Source organism: Neodiprion virginianus, chromosome 3, assembly GCF_021901495.1.
Source record: "Neodiprion virginianus isolate iyNeoVirg1 chromosome 3, iyNeoVirg1.1, whole genome shotgun sequence".
In the NCBI taxonomy this organism is placed as follows: domain Eukaryota; kingdom Metazoa; phylum Arthropoda; class Insecta; order Hymenoptera; family Diprionidae; genus Neodiprion; species Neodiprion virginianus.
In genome coordinates, this window is record NC_060879.1 from 23819313 (window position 1) to 23844022 (window position 24710).

General features: G+C 41.1%; 1 protein-coding gene across 3 annotated transcripts; it reads left to right on the forward strand.

Moving 5' to 3' along the window:
• Positions 1-800: 800 nt before the first annotated feature.
• Positions 801-24710, forward strand: LOC124300508 (uncharacterized). 3 transcript variants are annotated; one of them, XM_046754699.1, is made up of 6 exons: positions 801-850; positions 1369-2796; positions 19373-19516; positions 21917-22221; positions 22493-22749; positions 23746-24709. In XM_046754699.1, exons 2-6 carry the CDS (start codon positions 2493-2495, stop codon positions 24497-24499), a joined length of 1764 nt encoding a protein of 587 aa, XP_046610655.1. In that variant the 5' UTR covers positions 801-850; positions 1369-2492; the 3' UTR covers positions 24500-24709. The 3 variants fall into 3 exon arrangements, with proteins under 3 accessions (XP_046610655.1, XP_046610656.1, XP_046610653.1); XM_046754700.1 differs by lacking the exon at positions 801-850 and adding an exon at positions 881-1238 and having other exon boundaries at positions 23749-24710; XM_046754697.1 differs by lacking the exon at positions 801-850 and adding an exon at positions 883-1238.

Genomic DNA, 24710 nt, shown 5'->3' on the forward strand with positions numbered 1-24710 from the left:
CATGCCAAACCAACGATTCGCTACAACTGTCATTTGTGCGCATCGAGTGAATTACTAACGACTGCATCGTCCGTCGTCTGCTAAAATTTAACGCGCACGCGCTGCAACACCAGGGTGGCCAACTGTTATAAGTTTAGATGGCAGTTCGCTGCGATGTATCTAACCTAGAACTGCCCGCGAAAAATGAAAAGACTTTTGAGATAACGTTTATGACGGTTGGTCACCCTGGCAAACAGCCGCTCTCGGATCGTAGCGCGTGCGCATTAAATTTTAGCAGACAACGGACCGTGCAGTCGTCAGGAATTCACTCCGTATGTACAGTTGCTTTATCGAACAACTCGGACTACGGATTCCCCAAAGATCTCGAATCAGCGTTCGCCGAATAGCCAGGGCCAATGCCTCTTTTACGGTGTATCGCGGACTGTTTCGACCGCAGCCAACTGTACCACGATCCATAGGAAACCGTTATTTTCGCGCGCTAAGGACTCCCAGTCATGGATAGAGCGTAATTGCCGATAATTAGAGCACGGGTAATCGGCGTTACTCGGATCCAAACCGCGGCGGTATCTCACTGACTCGAATTAACGCCGATATCGCCGCGTTTGTTATATCGAACGCGCGCTGTATGTCAGGCACGTCTGTCGGAAGCACGAAACGAGAAACGCTAGGCACAATGGAATAGTTTTACAAATAGGCAACGTTGGCGATGTTTCGCCCAGCCTAGTGGGGGCCTCGGCCAATCTCAGGGGCTCGGAGGGGAGCCGAAAGCCGTGGCACTTACGTGCAGCTCGCCTCATGACCGGCGTCAGTGACTTCGCGTCCTCCGCCACGATCGCATCGTTCTGCAGAAGTACGACCAGCCAAGCTTGTTTGACAACTCGCTTCACATTTTTACTTTCTCTCTCTCTCTCTCTCTCCCTGCCTCTCTCCCTCTCGCCAATCAGTTGCCCAGTTTACGTTTTAATTTGCCAGTTTCAGTCGATCGGATGCTCGGATAAACCCCGGGGGACTCGGCAGGCCTTCACTTTTTTTTATACGTTTTTCTTCTCACTGTATGGATCGTGCAATCGTTTTACAGAATCTTGTATTTTAAATGAGCAGAATTTATTCGCTTTTTCCTAGTTCGTTCGTGCTAAGATTGGTACGCGTCAAACGTAAATGAAAAGTGGTCAGACCGAATTGTTCGTTTCGCAAAATTTGTATTATCTTTGGAAAAGTATCTTCGATGAGTTCGTACCGTATGTAATGTATATCTATAATGTAGATTTTAAAAATCCGAACCAAGATAATTTACAATTAATTTTCAACCATGTCCAGAAGTTACTTGGAAGATAACTCATCCCTGTTTCTTCTTCCGTCGCGTTTCAGATTACTGTTGCACACCTCTTGCAATCCACTTCCGAATCATTAGAGAGGGTAGATGAAAAGAAAAAGCTGTTGCAAGTGAGGGATCGCGGAAATACCCGCGAGTAGTGGACCGAATACAGGATTTATCGATTGTACAAATAGTAAGAATCGAACTTTCGATCATTCGTAAATGGATTTAGACTCTTGACGAATGCAAAAGAACGGTCAAGAGCATTTCACGGATGTTGACGAAGCGTCGATGAAGGAATTATAACGCAGACCATCCAAATGCCGATATTCCCGGAGTCGTTGATGGAAACGAACAAGTTGATTTACGGTGAAAAGAAAGGACAGAAGAGGACGACGATGAGTTTTGAAGAGTTGGAAAACTTCTGCTTCGTGTATAAGTGCTTTTGGTAATCGTGTGCCAATTCGATTGAGTCAGTGCTTAATCCGTCGAGGACCGCCTAACAAGAAAATTAGTTCTTCGATTGTGAAGGTAAAACCGCTAGTGCGTAGACTGAAACTGTGTTTAATCAAACGTAGCTAGTTACGTTGATTATTTTCGTCGCCTAACCTTCACTGCGTTCTGTTGCCCGAGGCAACGGATATCGTTCAGTGAATAAAATGACAACCGCAGTCTTGACTCGAGAGTGAAACCATACGGATTCACCGTCAACTTCGGAAGTGACAATACCTCAGGCTGAGTGGTCGGCTAGTGTATTCCCAGGAGTTCCGATCCTCAGGAATTAATGCACGCGGAAGGCGACAGGAAGTTCTCAGTGCCTTTACTGTGACATAACCGAAGAAAGTGTTTCTAACAAACCTGTTATTATCCGGACGAATCGTCATAGCCTTCAAGCGTCACTAAGCGAGGTGAAAATTCGTCTACGACGCCGTATTAAGAATTAAACCTCGTTTAGGTCGACCGGCATGAGTGGAAGAAGCCTGGTGAAAAGTGGACGCGTTTACGCCGTCCCTACTAAGTGAGTGAATGTGACTTTGTCTTGACCACCACGTTACAAAACCTTGTTGGAAACACGATTGGAAGCAGTTGGTGTGATGAAATACCACCGATCATCGATCGACGCTGTTTGAACCTCGAAGAGCAGCAGCGATATCCGATCGTGAATCACGATACAAGAATGTCGTCGAACGGCGAATTCTCGACGATTTCCAGCGGCGAAGGAACATCCCTGCCAAAGTCGCTGCCGAGTTCGCGTGAAGCGACGGCGGAGACGAACTCCGGTGGATTTATGCCCCTTCGGGAATTCCTCGATAGATTTTCCCTACCGAGGGTTGTTCGACTTGAGGGTACGGGTGGCAGGCCCGTTCTCCTCTACAAGCAGCAGCCAAGGTCACTCAGGGTCACGGCTACTCTGCTGATGCATCGTTACCGGCACGACGTCAAGGTGGGACCAGAAATCGTCATCCCCGAAGGCTATCCCGGTGAGTTTCGTTACCCAGTCTTATCTTGCGTTACTGATCGACTTATCATTTACGTCAACACGCTTTTCCCGGTACCGAAATCGGCTAAAGCAGTTGAGAAAATTCTCTTTCAATCGATAACTTGCCTTCGGAACTACTGACTAGTCATTACATCTATTCAAAGGAATGCGAAAACAAATTTTTGTCTCAATATTTTTATATTATATATCATTATATATCATCGACTTGTTTTGAACGACTGAGAATTTCAGGATGAAAATCGATCCTCTTGTTTATTAAAATAGAATTCACGTTTTAAGAGCTTGCCACAATTATGTTCAAATGTTCTAAATAAAATCGAAATAGTCCCGTTCTGCAACGGAAAATTTCTCATATAACGTGTGCTCTTTTCTAACGTGTTAAATAGAGCATATGAAACTTAAAATCGAACTACCGATCAATTCGGAATCTAAATACGACAATTACCGCGACATTTTTGTTAGTTTGTTTCAATACATCATTTCATCATTTGATAACAACGACATTAAAGAACTAGAATATATTTTAGAAAGCTTGAATGTTCATTTAAATCGATTATTCTTGTGGTTACTCTAAGAAATTAAGCTTCCTACAAAATGATTACACTTTCACTGAATCTGTATTCACACCATTCAGGAACGTTCGCTCTTACTTGATACCGATTTTCTAAATACGTACATACTGTGTTTTACTGAACAAGAGCCCACTGACAAAGGAATAATTATTATTAATTAGAATCCTGAACGAGGATATCGATCCAAATATATCATCTTTTTTCTAGAGACATGTTGCATCCGCAAGAAAATTAGAACAATCGTTTAGAAATAACTGCCGAGATGAAAGGCATAAGTGGATAATAATAAGGTTCTGTTTCTGCAGTCAGGTTTAAATTTTTATTGAGAAGTTTACCGGTCATTAGACTCGGGTGGAAATGCGATCCTTATATTGCTAATGGAAAATATACATCTAGCTAGGAACGCATCGTAAAGTACTATTGTTGGTGCAATGCTGACGTGTGCCACGTGGGCGCATGCCATTAACACATTTCCCACTCGTTAGCACGGTGCTGTATCTTCGTGATACCCGCATTACACTATAATCTATGATCTATCTATATAATTCTCAATTTGAAGTATTAATCTTAATTTCATCCGAGAAAAAGTGAATCTACCCCAAGCTTGTCGAGTGATCCCAAAGAATCACTTTGCAAATTAAGAAGCATTTTCAACCGATTTTAAACGAATTAATAGCTTAATCCAATCCTCCGTGCAAAAGACACTTGCCGAGTGTTGCGAATCCGTGCAGTGGAAACCTGAAACGTACTTATAGTATGTTAATTATATCTGCTACGCCTGACGAGAGAGAACGCGTTTGTAACAACATTATTTGTAACACAAAGTGGAGCTAACAAGTTCCCTGAATAGTCACAAGACTCTGTGGTATGATTTAAGGAAACAATGGATGGAAACATCCGGTGTAACAAGGGGGGCAAAACCATTTCTGCCTATTAAATGACGAGCGCGGAAACGAGTAATTGTTTACCGTAGAATCGTGCAGTAACCTCAGCCAACCCGTACCTATCATAAACTTGGGAATATTAATTAAGTAATCATCGTTGAGGCTCGTTGAAGCTCACGTGAGACCTTCCAGATGATAGACAGGTGGCGTATAAATCCATCATTCAGCTATAATTCAAAATAGAAAGAAAGATTTAACGCGCCATCGTCAGGTAGAACTCGAATTGCTGTACGTATATGTTGCAGTTTTGAAGCAATTTGAAACCGAAATTTTCTTCAATTTTCACAAAATCGTCTCTTAACAACTCAAATTTTGCGTTACGGTATAACATGTTAACAACTGTTATTGTTATATCTCTATTTCTAAACTTCGGGTCAGGCAAATAAGAACTTGGGTTGCCCAAAATTCTTCCGCACTCATTCGATAGGTTCCAATAAATCGAATCATCTAACAGATTCACAACGCGAATGGTTAGCGTTGTATAGGTTCTTGCATTCATACTTTGCAGATACTATTTTTCATTTCGTTCTCCGTCCTTAATATCAAGAATTTATCTGACCTCACTATGGGACTTAAGCATTATATGAATTTATTTCACTATACAAAAACTATTTCTTAATATGTTTTGATCTCTGACTTCAAATCGCGAGTGACCGCTTCGGAATCAATTAAATGATGAACAACGGCTGTAACAATACCGTTGTCTTTTCTTTTTGCATAAAGTTATCTAACCCACCTTTTTACCGTACAAACGGTCGAGACCTTGCTTCGTTACACACGACCTGAAGTTCATCTGGCCTGAGGTTCTTTTACACTAAAATACGACTATCACACAAGCTAGGCATTAATCATCCACAATTTATCGAAGACCGCTAAAACAGCAAACGGCGTACGTCACTCCCTTCAATAAGACATTTAAGTACTCTCCACACCACAAGAAATGCTATAACATCGAGGATATTCTATCGCGTGTTCCAAACAAGTAATACTAGCCAGGCTTCTATGGCCGATCAGAAAATAATGTGTAGAAGATTTTTTTGCGAATAAGACTAGCGGGAGTTGCTTGTACGAAGTAATATGCCAAGGGCAGAAGGTCAACTGCGAACCGCGACCCGAGAGATCGACGATCGATGCTGATCTTAACGTTCGCAAATTTGTTTGTTCACGTGCAACGCCGATCAGTTGTTCACGAGCCATTTATGGTCAGTAATTGTATATTATCGAGCACAGTTAGCATGTTCGTACCGGCCGATCATTGACCGCAGGAACGCGGGACTCGATGCGAACTGCTATGGTATGTAATCGTCAATCGAGCCGTACCTCCTTGTTTGCTGAATTGACCGGCATGCCGAAGTTCCGCCTCCGTGGAAGCATGTGTTCAATTCGGAAAGCGAGCCAGATCCGCGATCCCGATAGATTAAACGTCACGATCGCGTAAGAGACTCGTTTCGAAAGCCCACCTTCGCAGTACGGAAAAATGATCTTCGCACCAATGACTGACGTGATGTCGGGTTATGACTCAGAGGCATGATCAAGCCGAGATCGAGACAGGAGACGATGGAAAAAGAGAGGGGCCAGCGGGCCGAGGCGCGTGCGAATAGCAACTTGTACCGACGACGCCGGCAGTGATCTATGATCTATGCTACGTCAGAGAATCGTACTCAGCTGGTTGATTCACGCGGATCCCTTCAGGAGGAGGAAAACAATCTCGATTTAGCGATGCGTCGTGCATCGGGAATTCCGGATGTCCGCATTTACGCGATGTGAGCCTTTGAGTCTTCGAGAGGTCATCGGCAGTCCAGGACAGTCCAAGATGCACCCTGGAGACGCGTATAATGCATTACTCGGTGACTCGTATCTCGGCTGAAATATGGTTCAAGATGGCACGCAGGAAGCATCTACAGTTTAATTTATGGGAAGGACTGACGCTCCGTAAGTAAGCTGTTTCAATGTTACAGCCGATAATTGGAAATATGGTATGAAGATAACGAAACACAGCGGTCTCGGTGCGTGTATTAACGGATAGAGTTGCGCCTATGCACGAGATGCGGAGGAGATCTCATGAGCCAATGAACCATTGATTAACGGCTGACTTTGGTAGCCAATGCAAATCGTGTCTTATCACGGAACAGAGATACCTGCTTCCATTTTCCGGTGAAAAAAGGGCAACACGTGGTAGTTGAATGTTCATTGGTCATGAATGGTGCAGGAAATCTGATAATGAATAGTACAAGAGTTTTTTGCCGAACAATATGTGAAAATTGTTAAGTACCATGGCCACATGGATAAACGTTTACTGTCGTTATAGTATCATTCCAAGTAGCGCGCTCGCCAAGTTGCGCACAATCATTCGACTGTTGAAAGTTGATGTAAAGTCAACGGAAACAAAGAAAGTGAAAAAAATTGGAGAAAAATACGACTTTTTCAGTGAATTTCAAAGTAATCTTTGACTTTTACAAGTGATCTGGTGTTCTTGCGAGGTTCAAAGTTGGATTTCAAGAAATACGTACATCAATCGAAAGTGAAAGATATGAGGAATGATACAGATAATTACGAATGAAATAGTCCAATTGTAGATCGTTAAAGCGCAACACTTAGGTGTTTCTATTTGTCATTCCAAACTACTCTGACAACGCTGTCGCTGACTTTTTTGTACAACCAATGCCTAGAGTTCTGAAAAAATGGACACCACATTACACAACGCATTACCATGGCGTGGGATAGAATAGTCTATTAGCTTGGCTGCCAGGTTCAAATATTTAAGTCTGGTATTCAAACGAGCGTTTGGCTACAAGCGTAACATGTTGTTCGTGATCGATAAATCTTACGTATATATGCCTAATATCCGAAACGTCATAATTCGAGCTTAAGATGACATATTGATGCTCACGGCCCACATCCGGCGACGGATTAACGACTCAGCTTCGTCGATGTCGAAACTTGTATCCACAAATTGATTAGTTTCATGAAAAATCATAGAAGATAGAAAAGTAATCGAAGTCTGCGATCTTGACAGGCCTACAAGTAGATCGAGCTTGTACACTAATTACCGTGATGAAATTAGTCGATGATTACCGAAAGTGCAATGACCCGATTGAACGCAGGCGACCTTACGGATTAGGCGAAATGTTTCCTCTTCGCACTGTTCAGTGTCACATATACAGTTTTGAGTCTTGATCCGCCACGTATATCAAGTGATTTACTGTTACCTGCTGAGGTCTCGCAAATCTGAGGCTGTTTCGGATCGTTAAAATACTTCGGAATGCCACCGCACGTAGGTGTTAATTAAATCGATGCAAGAAGTTGACGAGATTTAAATCAGCGAAACGTAACGCTTCCAACGTACGGTGCAGATCGAACGGAACTTACCGCGGTTCGCAAAGTGGCCGCAAACGTCTCAATTGTCCGACGATCAGCAAATCTTCAGTGCCCAGCCATTTTAAGGGCCGGTCGTTACGTGACTCCGCAAATTATGGTACATACATTCACGATCACCGTTCATACGTATAACGTATTTGCACCTCAAAACGACTTATCGTTCTGGAACTGGACCAATTGCATAGAATTGTTGAATATTGTTTTGATTTCGGGATGGTTGTAGTGACATTGTTATTAGTGTTCCGAAGTATACCTACTAAAGACGGTAATCCCAGAATACGATTGAAGTGCTGTTGAATGCTCTGTTGAATGTGCAATCACTGCGAAAGTAGTTGACTTTCAAAAAATCACGTCAATTGTTATCTAGGATTCTACTTTGTTTTCTTGTCTGATTTACGCCAACTCACAGCTGTGGGGAAAAGTGATGGATCAGAATGCCAAGTATTCATAAAGTAGTATCAATAATCCAAACAATTCTAATAACATCAAGTAGTCTCTATGGTGACATAAAATCTTTTCTCTTTTCAAAAATTACTGTATTCTCACTTTCAATGTCTCTCATTGCGGCAGGCAATCTCTGAAACATGCCGACTAGTAAGTATACTTACTACTTGATACTTGAGAAATCAATCACGTGCGAAAATGTTCTATGAAGAAACTCATTCCGATATATCGGTATCAGTTGACTACGAATACCTTTCGATGTAAATCCCAGCTACAATGACTCAAGTGCTAAAATTTTGATTGCAAATCCCGGAGGTATCGACGTCACGTTTGATGGTGGAATACAGTTATATTATACAGTATAAATTCACGTGTAAAGAAGATTAAAATTCAGATACGTATCTCTGAGTTAAACAACATTCTAGAAAGGACAGCTGGTGATCATGTCCAGCATACAAGAAGACCCGAACTAACCATCAACTTTCAATTATAACGGCGATCTGTCATGATTTCCGCCGTCTGATCGAGCTACGTGGGAGATGCAACACGAGCCCCACGTCTGTGTTTCACATTCCGTAATACTTGATTCCTATACATAAATTAATGAATCATCTGGATGCTGATTGGGCTCTTCGGATTATCTTACAACGTGTTCACAACTGGACTTCACACATGTGTAATATACAAAGAAACGACGGTACTACCGTGCCGGGGTTGAATTTCATAAGTAAAGTGAAATTTCATCGATTTATTTAATTCGACTCACATTACTGCGGGATCACCGTATCCTGAACGGGTCGTAACGTTTAAGCTGAAAGCCTCGTACGCTTGGATATTGAGGTCGTTTCTTTTTCTGCGCCATTTCAATCGTATGAATAACGATTCTTGAATCCACGCAAGTATAACCTGCATGGCTAGTTGACTACATAAAGCATCACGCGCGCCGGACCCAGAACGGCACTTTCACGGTTGACTTGCCGCCGAACTAATATCGCATTATAACCTGGAATATATCGGTATCACTATATTACAAGAATTACGAACGATGCAGATCCCTGTTCGCGATACTCGCCTTGGAATCTATGTAACGAAGGCAGGAGCAGTCGCAGTAGCGAGAGTTGCATGGAAATTTTCCGCACACTTTTCCCTCCCTTAACCGGCTGTAATAACCGATCTTTATTCTAAGACAAATTATATGCCTCGAGAAAGTCGTTGTTACGGTCTCAGCAAAACTGAGCTAAAACGTTTAATTGTCTTTCTCTCTCTGTTTCTACAAATCAACTATTCTTCATTGCCAGGGTAGATTGACGGAACTCGACCGGTAGAAAGTTGAGAGACTGGCGTATTATTATACGCGATAGAGCGTAAGAATCATCCCGATTTTTATTCAGTTCGTCTAGAAAGCTTTACCCATATTTTGTAAATATGCAATAAAATCAAGATTGTTCAGGCACTGTATCTTCCGTATAACGCGTTTCACTCTCGTCCGTTGCATCTCTACACGCTACACAAATCCCTATCATCGTTAGGATCACTCGATAAGGCTTTTTTGTTACCCACTCGAAGACAACACTTCGCGATGGCTATCGACAAAGCGTTGGGCTTAAATGACGAAAATTGAACCATTTTTGATGTGAAAAAAGTTAGCAAATTAAAATTTCAAAGTTATGTATCAATTCTTACATAATGTTTCCTACGATAATATTCGAACTGAACACTTTCTTGTTATGGTTAGCCAATAATTTATATACTTGTACTTCTCGTTGACAGATATGAAATGAATTTCACTACATTATACGTGTACTTGCCTACGAATAATTAAAATACCTACGAACATGATAAGTAATTTCCTGTACCGTACCCCAGGGCTTAGCTTCAGTCACCATTCTGATTAGTAATTTTGGTCTCTCCGTGACTTTTTCATAACAAATGTCTATCGTAAATTGAGCTAACGATGAGACGACCTTTTCTTACCTCTGGTTATGAAATCGGTATTAATTCCTGAAACCCTCACGTTTTGAGGTTGTGAAAGTGACCCCCTGCACCTGGATACCCATCTTGAACCAACAAGACCCGAGCCATCTGCCTTGACAAAGCCCCAGCTGTGACCCTCGTCCTTGTCCACCCGCGTCATCGACCCGCAGGAATCCCCAACTGGGATTCCGGAGCGATTCGTGAGCAGGAATACCTCACACGTATTACTATTTACCCTCCATACAAGAATCGTATGGCTGCCATTATGCGTTAATGGAATGAGAGGCACACGAATGGATATTAAAATCGATTCTATAAAATGACCGCATGCAGTGGAGTCGAGTGCAACACGATCAACGGCCATTCGTTAAAGGTAATGTAATTGTAATTGATTTGCCAGCACATGTAGCTTACCGTTCGTATACTCTGCGCCGTTTCTGCACAGTTTCATAATTGCCGCTTGTCAATTAGCATATGTAAATTGATATATATAACACACGAGCCCTGAAACTATACTGCTCTGTGTCAATCAACGCGAACCAATATCTTTTACAGTAAATTTTCGTTATGACATACTATGACAGTCACAGGAAACTGGGCATCCAATTGCGCATGCGCCAAATTATATGATTCCATTGGTGGATTCAACCGATTCGCGCCGAGTTCTCCGTCTACTCATCAGGTTGACCAACCTAGTTACGGTAATACGCTAGCTATGGAAATTTGTAGGCCTTTCAAGGTTATGTCGCGTTAAGAATTTGAGGTTGCCAAAATGTGACGGCACTGCATATAAGTCAAGATAACGTCGAGAAACTTGCGCCTATTGAAGTTTCCCAATGAGGACTAGACGGACACAGTTGGCAGGCCTGCCTAAAGAATCGAAAAACTTGGTGCCACGCGTGCGCACTCGGGTGACAAGTTTCCTAGAAAAAATGTTCAACCCTTTATCTGTCGTTTACCCGTTTTGTCCCGCACCCGTATACCAGTGTCAATTTCACTACCGTGAAGAATAGGATAAGGCCGACATAGCTATCGTCAAGGTGTTCCCAAATCCATAGGCTATATAATACCCAGGTGTTCGCTTGCGGGTTCAGAGATGGGGACGGCTGGGGCAGGACTAAATTTACGAGCGCGGGATATTGCGAGGAAGTCTGACAGTCTGGAAGGATTTTAAGGAACCTAAAAGCAGCACGTGCCAAGATCAATTTTGTGAAAATGGGATGGCCGTAAAAATTTCGGCGAGGTCAAGAAACTGTTCGCTCACATTTCCTCACTACGCATGATTTCAAATGATTCCGCACATTTTTATACATTTTTTTTTTATGCCAACCGATTTATTGTGGTTCTGAATTGGAAGAAGCATAAAAAATAACTGACCCAGAACATTCAGCTGTTCCCATGGTTTTCTTGAATAGTTCAGGGATGGCTTCACAGATTTTGCCCGAAATCTAATCGGTTCTAAGTTAAGTGAAGTCAAAACAATGAACCAAATTTCGTTAGATCGGTCCGTCAGATTTTGAGTTATGATCGAACTAACAAAAAATTTCCTGATAAATAATTCAGAATTTCAAAAACCCAATGAAAACCCCACATTTCTCGAATGGCGAAAGTCTGTTAAACTTCACTATACAGCGTAATAAACTTATTCAGTACGAGAAAAAATACTTATTTCAGGACATAAGTGACATAGTTTTAATATCTATGGAAAGTATAAGCTTCGGTCGAATTCTTTCCAACAGCATGTCGAAATCACGCCTCGTGCTTGTAAAAATGTCCAGCTGTGCCGCTGTCAATGAGAAATATATAAAGAGCTTGCGTGCAGAGCGACATGATTGACCGCTCCAAATTCCTCGTTACTTTCCGACCTTGTTTCAACATGAATTTAATTAGCAGCCCTAATGAGCAGGCGAGGAAGACATGAAATATATTCCTATTGCGTAACGAGTACTTCTAAACGCGTACCTCAATACACAAATACCAGCGTTCACTTTGGGAGGCTCATTTATTAAGATAGTCCTCTCACACCGGCGAGAGTGTTGCGACAGTTTAAGATGCGGCTGCAAGATTCGAATAAAATATATAACAGCCCGTAACGAAATTTCTTTGCGGTCAATTTACAGGGCTGGCATTCTTCGGGGCTCGGTTGAATCGTCGTCGGATATCCTAGAGCGTATTTCTAACGGACCTCGGCGAACAGAGCAATTCATTTCGGTGAATCAGTTTGCATGTGTAACAGGCAAAGCGAGGAAGCACAAACCTCTGGGTAATGCCATTGTTTTTATTTCAAATCTCAAGCACGACGTTTAACAATGACGGCATTAAAATTATCGCCACGTCACACGGAATTAATCGATTTGAGGTCGGTATATTCATGAATTAGTAGTAAAACCTTTTTAAAGTCTCGTTGATTGCGCAGCGTGGAATGAAAATAGTCACAATGGAACGTTCTTGACTATCGTGGTTTGTAACGGCAAGTTATTGAACTATGTCGTTAATTAATACCAAACACTTATACCCGCAAGCAATCGCGCAATTAGCCCTGAGGGATGCCGCAGCGAAGATCTCGATATAGATGGAGAAAATTAATGTTCGACTAGTAACGCAAGGTCAATTAAAATTGGCCAATTAAAATTTTTTATTATAGATATACGTATACCTAACTATGATCGCGGGATTCAGTTGCCCGCGCAGATCTGCCGTTAATCAATTTTACTCACTGACTCTCTCGTGTCTTCGGATAGTTCGAAATCCGCGGTAAGGAGGCAAAAAGTCACGCGCGTATTGACCGGCTAAAGAAATTTCAAAAATAACTGTCGGTAGCGCTCGTGCTGCTTGACGGGGAATTCACGTTTCTATTGAAGATCCCCTAAAAAGGACGAGGTCCTTCGGCCTCCGGCAAAAACTATGCGGAGTCTTGAGGATTTCCAAGACTTCGCGGAGCTGAACACTTCGCAGAAGGCGTTGTACGGCGTGGTGTGATCATCGAAGGTCGGCTGGTTCTTTGGGTAGAGCGCTAATTGATTTAAGAATGTCGCCGCGCAATGCGAAAATGCTGTTCGTGGTCCAGTCACTAAAAAGTTCCACCCCGCCAATGGGCACTATGCACGTATCCGAGCCTTTCAAACTCGATCCGATCCCAGCATCTCGGTTTTGGGCCTTGGGACCCTTTGACAGCGATTGTAGCATATTTCCCACAATGACGGAACAGCTGTTTAATTTGAAAAGTAGTAACGCACTCCAAAGAAGGTTTTCACTGAATAAATTTGGTCAAAAAACTTTTTATTTAGGCATGAAAATTGAAAGACTCTATCAAACATTTTGACTTTGCGAAAAATGATTTTTTTCGACGGGAAAGAGGCTTTGAAACGTTCAAAATAACTGAAGTCTGGTGTTTTTGATCCCGTTGTAATGTTTTAAGCTCATTTCACTCGCTTGCCGGATGCCCACAAATTGTCTGAAAAACATTAAAGACATCTTACCGTATATACTTAAACAAATCTACTTTCATCCACTCTAGGCATAAATATTTGTAAAATGATTTTCAGTTGACCGCTGAAAAGTAATTAATCATTTTGTACGGTTTCATCAATAAAACTCTTCTTAAATCGTTAGTATCGTACGCAATTCGGATGTTGTTTCATTCGTGTTCACCATTATTAGCGTAAATAACAATGCTGGAGATTTTTTGAACGGTTTTTTCTTTGTTCCTTATAAACTTTGAATCAGACAGTCCTATTCAACCTTATAATTGATCAGCAGCAAATTGATAAGTTTCCGATTTCTTTTTCCTTCAAATCCGATCGTTACTCTCCAATGCAAACGATAATCGTGCGAGAGCTCTTGCAGCTATCTGTCTCGTGGATCTTGTGGATATACATAGTTAATGTGGGTTTATCTTTCCCAAGTTTGCTTCAGAATATCTATATGAGAACTGAATTACGTATCGACTTCCTCTTAATTGGCTGGCAATTAAATCAATACTCGTATATAAAATATTGACTGTTATGTAGAAAACTTGCGTTAATGTTATTATTCGTATATACTAACTGTGGTAAATGTAAGTTAGCTGAAATTAAACAAATAAGCTTTTTGCCTATTCAACACACGAATTCAGATACTGTAAAAAATTCAAAATGGTCGTTTTTCACCCGGTTGAAACAATTCTGTTTCAACAACAGGATTATTTTCGATGCTCATCAATTTTCGCGCGGTAGTTTTAAATATTGGCCAAGAAAAAAATTAGAGCAAAAACAGATTGCTGGTGATTTCATCTTTGACGAAAAAATGAGAATTGAGAAATCAACTCGTTAATCAAAGACAGTACTGCCAATGCAACTTCCTCGCAATTGCTCGCACTCGTTTTCCACGCAGATTTTATTGTGGATATACACGCTGCGGTCGTAATAATTGTACCATATGTATAACGTAGAACTAGACGCATCGGGCTGTACTAATTCTGTGTCGGATGTCCATTATGGAAATGGAAAGTGGCGAAAGACTTGCCGTCTTGTGTAACCTCCTGTATAATTAGTGCATTGGCTCCATGATAGGCTTACCTTTTGAAACATTTGCTGCAGTGTCTAGACCTGCAGTCACGCTGAATTCTGCTGTGATTCGTGACAGCATGCCTACTCAGAAAACGATAAGTTTAACATAACTTGTTAATGGAATACATGACTTGACTGTTTAAAAACATAATGGAAGAATTATTTGATTCAAACTTAAGGCGTATGAAAAAACAAAATTTGAATCATAGTTTATAAAATTTTCATCTATAAATGTTGAAAATTTAGCCGTTTAGAACTAGTTTTCGCAGATCCAGTATTTTGGCGTTGGACACGATAACTCATGCTAGCTTTATCTAAAATCAAAAAATCAGTAGGTGAGTATAACTTGTACTTTGACGAAGCATTAGAAAACAATGGGAGAACTTAAAGAGGAGCGAAGATAATGTATTGATGGATTCCTGGAAGATCTGAAAAGTACACCACTAACTTTGATCAAACCTTGCGGTGGGATTGTAAGGGACTTATCCGTGCGCAACTTATGGTTATAATTTTTCCCCGATTTGCGTGTTACAATAGGTTGAATGACGCACCCAGGATCCAAAATTAACTTTCATTAGTACATACATTACAGCTGACCTTCAACTTTTAGCTCGGCTGGTAACTTTTGTTAATATTGATGAGAACTTTCACGTGACCCAGGTTTAATTGCTGATCGTTTGTGACCAAATATGAGTATCGTTCTTTCGATCGCCTAGAAAGTGATTAATCTTCCAAGATCAGGTAACCCGCACTGTCCGACTGTTCGCCACTTTTCATATTCCGATACCGAACCGTTTTCGAAGCTTTTATACGGCAGCATAGAAATTGAGTAAACTTAGCCAGTGTGATACCAGCCTAATATTAGGTACAACGTTATCGGACGCGAGACTCCGTTACAAATGATTTAACAAAGAGGCCGGCAGGGATAGCGAAGAGAGTGATGGAGAAAGAGAAATAGAGACGAACGTGCGAACCGTAAAATAATGATGCCCTGGGCTAATCCGTTCAGCAGACGGCGGGGAAAGGAAAACGCCAAAAAAGACAGAGCTGCGAAGGCAGGATGACCGAGGCGACCCGAGACATCGGCTCTTTTCATTCCCAAGATGGAAGTAAGGGTCCCCCGGTCAATTGATCCTCGGCGTCGTCCGGTGTCCTCGGCTAAAAGGACCCCCGGGTTACACCGTGAACCGCACACTGAGAGAAATTTTTAGTTTCGCTTACCGCTCAGTCCTTAACTAATTTCAATTTTTACCACAATCGAAAAATATAGTTCTAGGTAGAAAATGAAAATTAATTTTGCAGCTGTTACCAGAAAGTCTGGTATCCGTTACTATTCTTTCTCATTACGATCACTGTTACTATATTTTCTTGTAACTGTTGCGAAAATTTAATGCATGTGCAACAATAAATTGATGTTAAAGCCTTGTTTAACTAAAAAAGTAGAGTAAATCGAACAAACTGATTTTGCGTTGCAATTACCAAAAAAGGATATACAATAGCGCAAAATGGTTACGCGTACTTCGTTTTTCATAATTTCAACGATATTCAAACAGTTTTTTTTAACGATACCTGTTTTACTGAATTTTTCTAGTTACTATAACAAATGAAATTTTTCTCAGTGCACCCACCGAACGTGGGATTAGCTCGCGCAGGCTTTGAAAGACATCTCGAACCTCGTCGAAGGAAGTTTGTTGGCCAAAAATCGACCTTTTTCTTAATTTTGTAGCGAGGTTCGTGGATTTTTTGCATTCGTAAGCTACAAACATATTTTTGAAAATGTTTAATTGCAGGTTGCGCTTCTTCAGAAGTTCGTTACCTCCGAAATACATTTCAATTTGTTACCAACGTCTTGGCTGTTTTTTCAATTCATGGGTACATTCAGTTGACCGTAACTTTTCACTTCGTGAGTCACATTGCAAATTGGATGCGCATCACTAGATTCGTTCTGAAAAGATTTGTTAAATTTTACACTAATTTAAAATCGGAAGTCATTCCGAAGACCGTAATTAAGTATTAACGTCAGAACATTACCCTCAGATTCTATTCTTTCATCTAATTTCTCGTCTTTGCCATTGTTGTCCTTACATCACAAAGCAGAATTGAAATCTACTAAAAAAGTCAGAGATATACAGCGAGTTTCGTGTAAAACGTGACTTGACTTCGGTGAATGAAGTGCCTCGTTGGCCAGGATCCTTTTTCTGCAATCAAAAGAGTAACGAGAAACGATTTTCAACACCTTCACCGTGTCTCGGCGCCTGTGAAGGTGCTCTTGCCTACCACAGCGTCGAATTAAAATTTAATTACATTATAGCGGTACCATCAGCGTGGCTATAATAACCGCAATTATTTTAAAACCCGAGTTTACGAGCTGTTTGTACCGTGCATATCTGTTGTACGTTGAACGCGTTGGATTCGACCAGTTTCGACGTGGTGAAAAATTCAGTCCAATCCTTTGACCAACCGAATTGATCAGAGTTACGAGGGACTACCGGGTGTGTCTCAATTGGAATGACGATAAATCAAAAACGGTTGGTACGAATTTGATATTTGCAGCCCTTTTGTTATTTACAGGAATCGCGGGCGCAACGCGAACGTATCTAAGCATTTTTTGTCTCTGCTAAACATGCAAACTAGGATGCCTAGGCAGAGCGAATGCCTGGAACTATACGTGTGCACGTCGTAATTTCCAAGCTCTATACCAGCTCTGGGATCGATAAATTATTTCACCCATTATAATTACCAAGATGTCAAAGTTGAGTGTCAAGGAGAATATGTTGTTAACCCAACGCTCCGTTGATCGCGGACTCGACAATCTAGGTACCTAGCAATTAGTATTTGGAGTAACTACCCTATTCGCCCTCGGGATGAAGATATTATCTCGCATATAGTTGTACAACTCATACAGGTATATAGGTGGTGGTAATATCGCGGGACACGATCGGCTTTCATTAGCATAATCTGTATAAATCTTACACCGATCTTATCCCGTTCCTAGAGAGTCGAAGATCCCCTAGGCTCGTACACCTATATTAGCCAACGTATAGACGATAATTGCGAAAGGTAAATCACGATGACTGAATACTTGACCATGGATAATCGGCTTCTGAATTTTATGATGTCATTATCGTTCTAAGAACTATGGCCAACTCCGGAGGACAATCATTATCGATGTTTCAATCGCTGATGCCTGCAAAAAATTTCTCACAGAGACTCTATGAAAAGAATACATTATGTGTACGATCTTTGTTTCGGAGTTGAAATTGACAACGGCATCAGCTATACGAATATGTTTGAAACGAATATGTATTATCGAGGAGTTAACTTTGAGAAATCGGTGTTATACAGTTTCAATTATGTCATAGTTATTTTCTGACAAATTTTGGATTCTTTTTTTTACATCGCAATGCAACCAATTGACATCGTGAATCAAGGCTAACTCTTTAGCAATGATAAGCGCCCATTACCTCAAGAGAGGGATTTTTAATCAAATTTTATACTTGACAGAGTTACTGCGAAAAAGTATAATTGACCATAAAATTTGTTACCAAAATTTTCGTTGCTTTATTCCATCTTCAGACAAGTTATAGAAATCAAAATAAATTACAGCATTTTTCTTAATATTTCACAACTTCTGGTTATGAAATAGTGGCCATTCAAACTTCAGAATAATTGAAATATTGTATGTTTCATTTGATTCTTTGAATGCTTTTTTTCGCACGCCGTTCTACGACGGTATCTTTCACCACTTCGAAAATTTTGGATACACCATCTTGTCCTGATGAAGCATCCAGCAACCAAACCGACTATGAATCCGATAATGGAATCGAGCTTACTGCGAAAAAACCAAGCTATATTTTGTTGATCCGACCGAAATTTTATCAAGAGTGTGACTTTATACTTTTACTAGCCTTCCCTAAATTCATTCGTGCAACTGATTTTTATAAGTAACAAGTATTCCCTGAAGGTTTTCGTAACGAATTCCAATAGCTCATCAAGAATTTCGTGCACATGTATGTATCACATCACGTACCCGAGTTCTTAAAATCACGCTATAAATTTGAATTTGGGATAACAATCCGGCGAGATGAGCTAATTTGAACTTATATAACGAGATATCGTGAGAAAGTTCCCATTCGAATTTAGTTAACAAGTCGCAGTAGGTAGAATATGATGTACAAGCAGAGACTACTCTTCATCCGCTAACGGCAAATTAATATCAAACGGTCTTTTTCCTCTCTTCCTCTCTCTCTCTCTCTCCTCTCTCTCTCTCTCTCTCTCTCTCTCTCTCTCTCTCTCTCTCTCTCTCTCTCTCTCTCTCTCTCTCTCTCTCTCTCTCTCTCCTCTCTCTCTCTCTCTCTCTCTCTCTCTCTCTCTCTCTCTCTCTCTCTCTCTCTCTCTCTCTCTCTCTCTCTCTCTCTCTCTCTCTCTCTCTCTCTCTCTCTCTCTCTCTCTCTCTCTCTCTCTCTCTCTCTCTCTCTCTCTCTCTCTCTTTCTTTCCCTCTCGATCTTCGCGTAATTTTCTCTCTTGAATCGCGCGTACGCGCTCTACGATCGTGATTACACCGTATTCCCCAACCAACCGGAGCATTATTACGACGCGTTGTGGGTGGTATCGGAGTAAGACAAAATTCATACCATCATAGAAATCGTTAATTGAAGCAAGACCAATCGTTAATCGTGACATTTTTATTTTACAGGCTGGTTCTCCGTAGTGTCTGGCAGCAACATGACCGGAACTGCGAGAGTCTATCGAAGAGTTGAAACTCTCGTGAGAGCCGGAGTCGCAGCTTTCCTGTTGACTTCGCCTCTCAGGGCTTACACCCTGACGCATTCGAAAATGGGTAAGAATAACTTATTTCATCAGATTCAAGGGTGAATAGGCCGAACCGAGGACAGAGAAAAATTCATTAAAAAATCTTTAGCAATATTGTTTACGAAGATTAATACCAAAATAGACATAAAACAAAATTTTTACCACATAATAGAAATGAACTGAGAAAATGCGAATAACGCAATTTGAAATATCAACAATTTCAGAAATGGTTTTATAATTAAAACGTTCAAACTGATTGTACCCTGCAGTTTTCTTCCGATTCTCATCATTTTGGACTTGTTTTTCTCACTGGTTAAATCCCAATAAAGACTGTAAAAAATATTACGTGCAGTTATAACGCGAACTTTTTATTCATAACGAATATCTGCTGTACGGTGTATCGTACTTACAAAAATCTATCTCTATCTCGTCTCAAGATAACTATCGGTAATATTATTTTCAAATAATATCTGAGGATCTATATGGTGAAACAATTGTTTAAAAAAAAACACCAGAGCTTAATCGGACTGAACGTTCTAATCATAAAACCTTTTCGCATCGTCTCGATATCTTAACTTGCGTCAATCGAATTACCTTAAATTAATTTCTATCAAATTTTAGGGGGTATATTTAATCCGTGTTTACTATCATTCGCACGAATAACACGGCTGAAAATTTTTTTGAAGTTTTTCTTTCCCTCTTCCCAACTCTTGATACAGCTGTTCCGCCCAATTCACTCTTACAATTAATCATCGGCTGTTAATTGCGCCTAGTCAGCTGCGACTTACTCGGATCCTTGAGACTACTGCTGACGCGTACGTAACCCAAGTTGCCTAGCTGCAGGCTACGCGGTTTGGCGATGAGCAATCAAGCATGCCTCGCTCCTTTTTCATCTCCTCGTATCATGTGGAAATACTTTCACCTTGAATGTTGCACGCGTTCGCATGAGACGCACGTAATTGAAAATGGGAATGTTTAACACTGGGTTGATGGAGCGTTTGAAAGCAGTTACCCGTGACACGGAAATTCCCGAGCCAAACCCACTTGGAATCACGTCATTACATAGTTCACTTCTGACTTGCAGAATATTAATGATCGATCGTCGTTGGATGTCGTGCACATTGATGATGGTGCGAACGGATGATCCTGCAATGATTGAAAATATACAGGGTATATTTGGTGAAAGTAGCCACTCGACCAGCCGCGGTGATTTCGTGTCCTACGTTATGCTGCGTAGGATTGCCACCTCCCTGAGTGTGAGCGGCCACTTTCACGAAATAATCCAGGTACCAAAAAAATAGAACATCCGATACAAAGAGGATCAATCCCTCAATTCGGAAAGATGCTTACATCGGAATGATTAATCCTGTGTATTTTGTTTATTACCAGCTATCAAATCTATTCGCAAAGTGGGTTTTACAATATAGACCATCAAAGTTCAATTTCTTTCATAGGTGCTTCTTTATTTCAAAGTCACTATCAAACTAGTTGTCGATCTGTTGGAGGCGTCGTAGAAAAATCTCCATGTAATGTAAACTCAATTTTCTTGTAGTACTTTAAATCATAAACGACTCGTTCGAACGATCCATCACATCGATGCTCAAGTTTCGTAAAGTGCATTCAATTTTCGTGCTTCGTGGACAATTGCAAATGCAAATGAACCTTTCATAAATCCAGGAATGCAGGAATCCCTGCGACGTTTAACCCTATGAAGTTATCTGACTAAAAGTCAATTCCGAACATAACATATTGCAGAGCGCGGTAAGATCATTGCGTATCTTCATTTTAAGTGTTATTGCGACCCAAATCTTTGTCTAAAGCTTGGAAGACTTGGACTCATTTTGAACCAAGACTTGTTTTTTTTTTTGCTTATTCATGTTATAAGTATATACATACGCTTCACTTTTTTACTTAAATTTCTTCCTTTTTTTCAGTTCATACCTCGTCTTCTTGACTCTTTGGCATCGATAATCGTTCAACTTGTTAGACTTTTCATTCTATCAGTATGCCCTCATTTATCCAAGGCACATGTATAGCGTAACACATAACAATTGTTGTGATTAAGATTTTCCATTTTATACAGCGGTACAAATTTCATATACTTTTCCGACCCACGATACTGTAACGAAGTTGTGTTCACACTCTGTACACATCCTCGATCTATACAGATCATACTAATAAAAACAATTATTTCATCAACTGTCTTAATCAATATCGTCATTCCGTCAACCAGCAACAATACTTCGAATACACATACCACTTTGGTGCACAACGCATTGGTGCTCTGAATTGACAATTATCAGAGCCGATCTTGGCGATTATTCCGTTCATGTTTTCTACCAAACACGACATTGATGTATTCTCGTTATTCCAAGAGTCCCACACTCCGAGTCATCACCCTAATGGTCAATTACTACGTCTTTCACAGAAAACGGTAACCTCCGAGCTCACTACACGAAAACGACGGTCCGTGCCGGTGAGGTCCTACGGCTGGTCGCGGTATTCCAGGACACGAGGCGCTATCCCCTGACCTTTGGGATCAACGGGGTTAAGGGATCTTTGGAGAAGGATCAGTACGCGCAGTGCCTAGACTCCCACGGAAGGGAAATCTTCGCTCCTCTCTCTGCCAGAGGCGAGTTTTACGCGACCTGCCCCAGCGGGAGCTTGGACACTGACTCTGACGCCATACTCTACAAGGTGCACCAGCTCGCTAAGAGGGATCTGCCACTCAAGGTACGTCTTCCTGTGCCATAAGGTCTTGTTACAGGTACTCCTTGCAGCAGCAGCCGAACGATTAGTCCCGTGCGAATGCGCGCTTTTGTATAATGTATATATATATATATATATATATATATATATATATGTGCGGTAACGTTATTCTATGTAAATTGTATTGGTGATTGATTGGTGCGAACCTTGAGTCTACAAAAACAATGCTGCGACCTTACGACAAATGATGCAGGCGACAATTAGATTTCTAATTCCCTTTGCATTCCTATCACAGGTGAGACTAGTGGCTGGTCCGCTGCCAGTCCCTCTTCCCCGTGAGTACGCGGGTTTGATGCAGCTTCAAACAGCTACCAGAGGCTCAATCGTCTTGGGATGTCTCGTACCGGAGAGACCAGTGCACGATCCAGAAATGCTCGAACTGATGGTTTCAGGGCCTGGAGCACCACGAGTTAGACGCGCTCGTCTCGGTTATCCTTCGGAGACTCGGCTCCTTGCATCTCCAAAGATGCAGAGATTACTGACTGCCTGCTGGTACGTGTGTCTCTATTATACATACCTATGTAGGTATGTACATTCTGGGATAGAATAGGATAGCACTATAGAAATTCGCCAAATTTTCTAAAAAATACGCAGACTGGGATGATTGAACAATTGAATTCTTATGAACTCTTAATTGCAGTTTTTGAAATTCCAGTCATCCTAGCCCCTGGTCCAATTCGAGTTAGTAATGTTTATGGATGAATAAGACCCATTGATCAAATAAGAGTTTAGGAGGAGAGAAAAAACCGTCCCAAAAATCTTCAATAGTGTTATTTCTCTTTCAGTTTTTAAACGCAAATGAAACAAAATTCCTACTATTTAATAGAAATAAATGAAAATGAATTCCAATACAACAAACTGAGGTATTAGCATTTTGAAAAAATGTATTATAATTGAAACGTCCAAACTTTGGTGTTTTTTTAATCCCTTTTTGATAATTTCGGGGCCTATTTTATTCACTATAGAGATCTCCAAAGATGGCCTGAAATTTTTTTTACAAATAGCTGACCTTAGAGTAGATAAAAATAGATTTGCGTAAGTACGGTACAACAGATGTTTGTCAACAATTAAATGTGCACATTATAACTGTAGCTTAATGTATAATTTTTTGAATGGTTTTCGCACAATTTATAAATTATATCTGGTCAGCGTGTAAACAGAGTCTCAACAGTTCAATTATTTGCAACGTTCTAATTGTAAAAACGCTTCTCAAATCGTTGGTATCCTTGCGTTCTTCGAATTTTGTTGGCAAATTCATTGCCATCGCACCGTAAGGCTGTTGTTTTATTAGTGTTCACCATAATTGGCATAATCAACATCAAGATTAACAGTGCTGAAGATTTTGTAATACGTTTCTGTTTTCTTCCTCTTTTCCTAAGTTTTGATTCAGGTGGTACCACCCATTCCCCCTTAAACTCAAACTTGAATTCACTCCAGGGGCTTAGGGTTACAAAACCTGTTTTATTTAATTCTTATTTTGTACAACAGCAGGACACTGGGTGACCGTGCAACGGAGCCAAGAGTCGCACCGCATACGTGGCAGCCAAAGATCACGCCAGAAAAGGAACTAAATTTGAAGGAAATCAAGCCAAAGCCCGAAACGAAGCCAATCCTGCGAAGTCTCCGCGATGGTTTAGAGAATCTGAAGAAGACAGCGAGTCGAGAACGAAGTCAGACAAGACAAACGGGGAACGGTGGTGGTTTCCTCGAAAAAATCTCGAAGCTAACTCAAAGTAGCAAAAGCCGGAATCCGGCGAAGAAGTCGGCTTCCTTCACGTTCGCCGTGCGACCGGAAGTCGCCCTGCGTTCGGGGGAGAAGTACGCGAGTCTTGAACCGGACGTGACGTCATCCAGCAGCAACAGGGGTTCCAAACAACCCGTTCAGAGATCGATCTCGGCTGGCGTTCTGGACACACATCAGGCTCACGTTGAGCTTGAGCCAAATTACGCCCGTGTTAGGGATAGTCTGGTGCTTTCATCTAGTCCGCCAAACCTGACGAAGGCTAAGGCGGAAGACATATACGCGGAGATATGCGAGAATGCCGCAGCTGAAAACGTGCCAAACCTATCGGATACTCATATCGTCGCAAAAGTGAAAATCACCGTGCGAAACGACAGCGTTTATCCCGACGCTGACGAAAGAAGTGGCCATAATAATTACGTCAATTTAATACACACCTCCCAACAGATCGATTCGATCATCAACACCGACGTCGACGTGGTATATAACACGGTTTTATGAACCTCGGGGTCGTTGATGAAACGAACCGTTGTAGCCGATTCTGGCAATATGATATGTTGCGAGGAAGAAGCTAATTGGCGTGCTAGACATTTGTATTATAGTTGTCAATATAGATAGATGTAAATTCGTAGCTTATTTCTAATTATATACATACGTGTAAATATATTCAAATACATGACGCATGCATCTGTTTTGAAACAATATACGATTG

Coding starts and splice junctions, on each gene's coding strand:
- LOC124300508 (XM_046754699.1), top strand. CDS start 2,493: ATGTCGTCGAACGGCGAATTCTCGACGATTTCCAGCGGCGAAGGAACA. Junction 22,222..22,492: donor AGAGGGATCTGCCACTCAAG/GTACGTCTTCCT, acceptor TTCCTATCACAG/GTGAGACTAGTGGCTGGTCC. Junction 22,750..23,745: donor AGATTACTGACTGCCTGCTG/GTACGTGTGTCT, acceptor TTTGTACAACAG/CAGGACACTGGGTGACCGTG.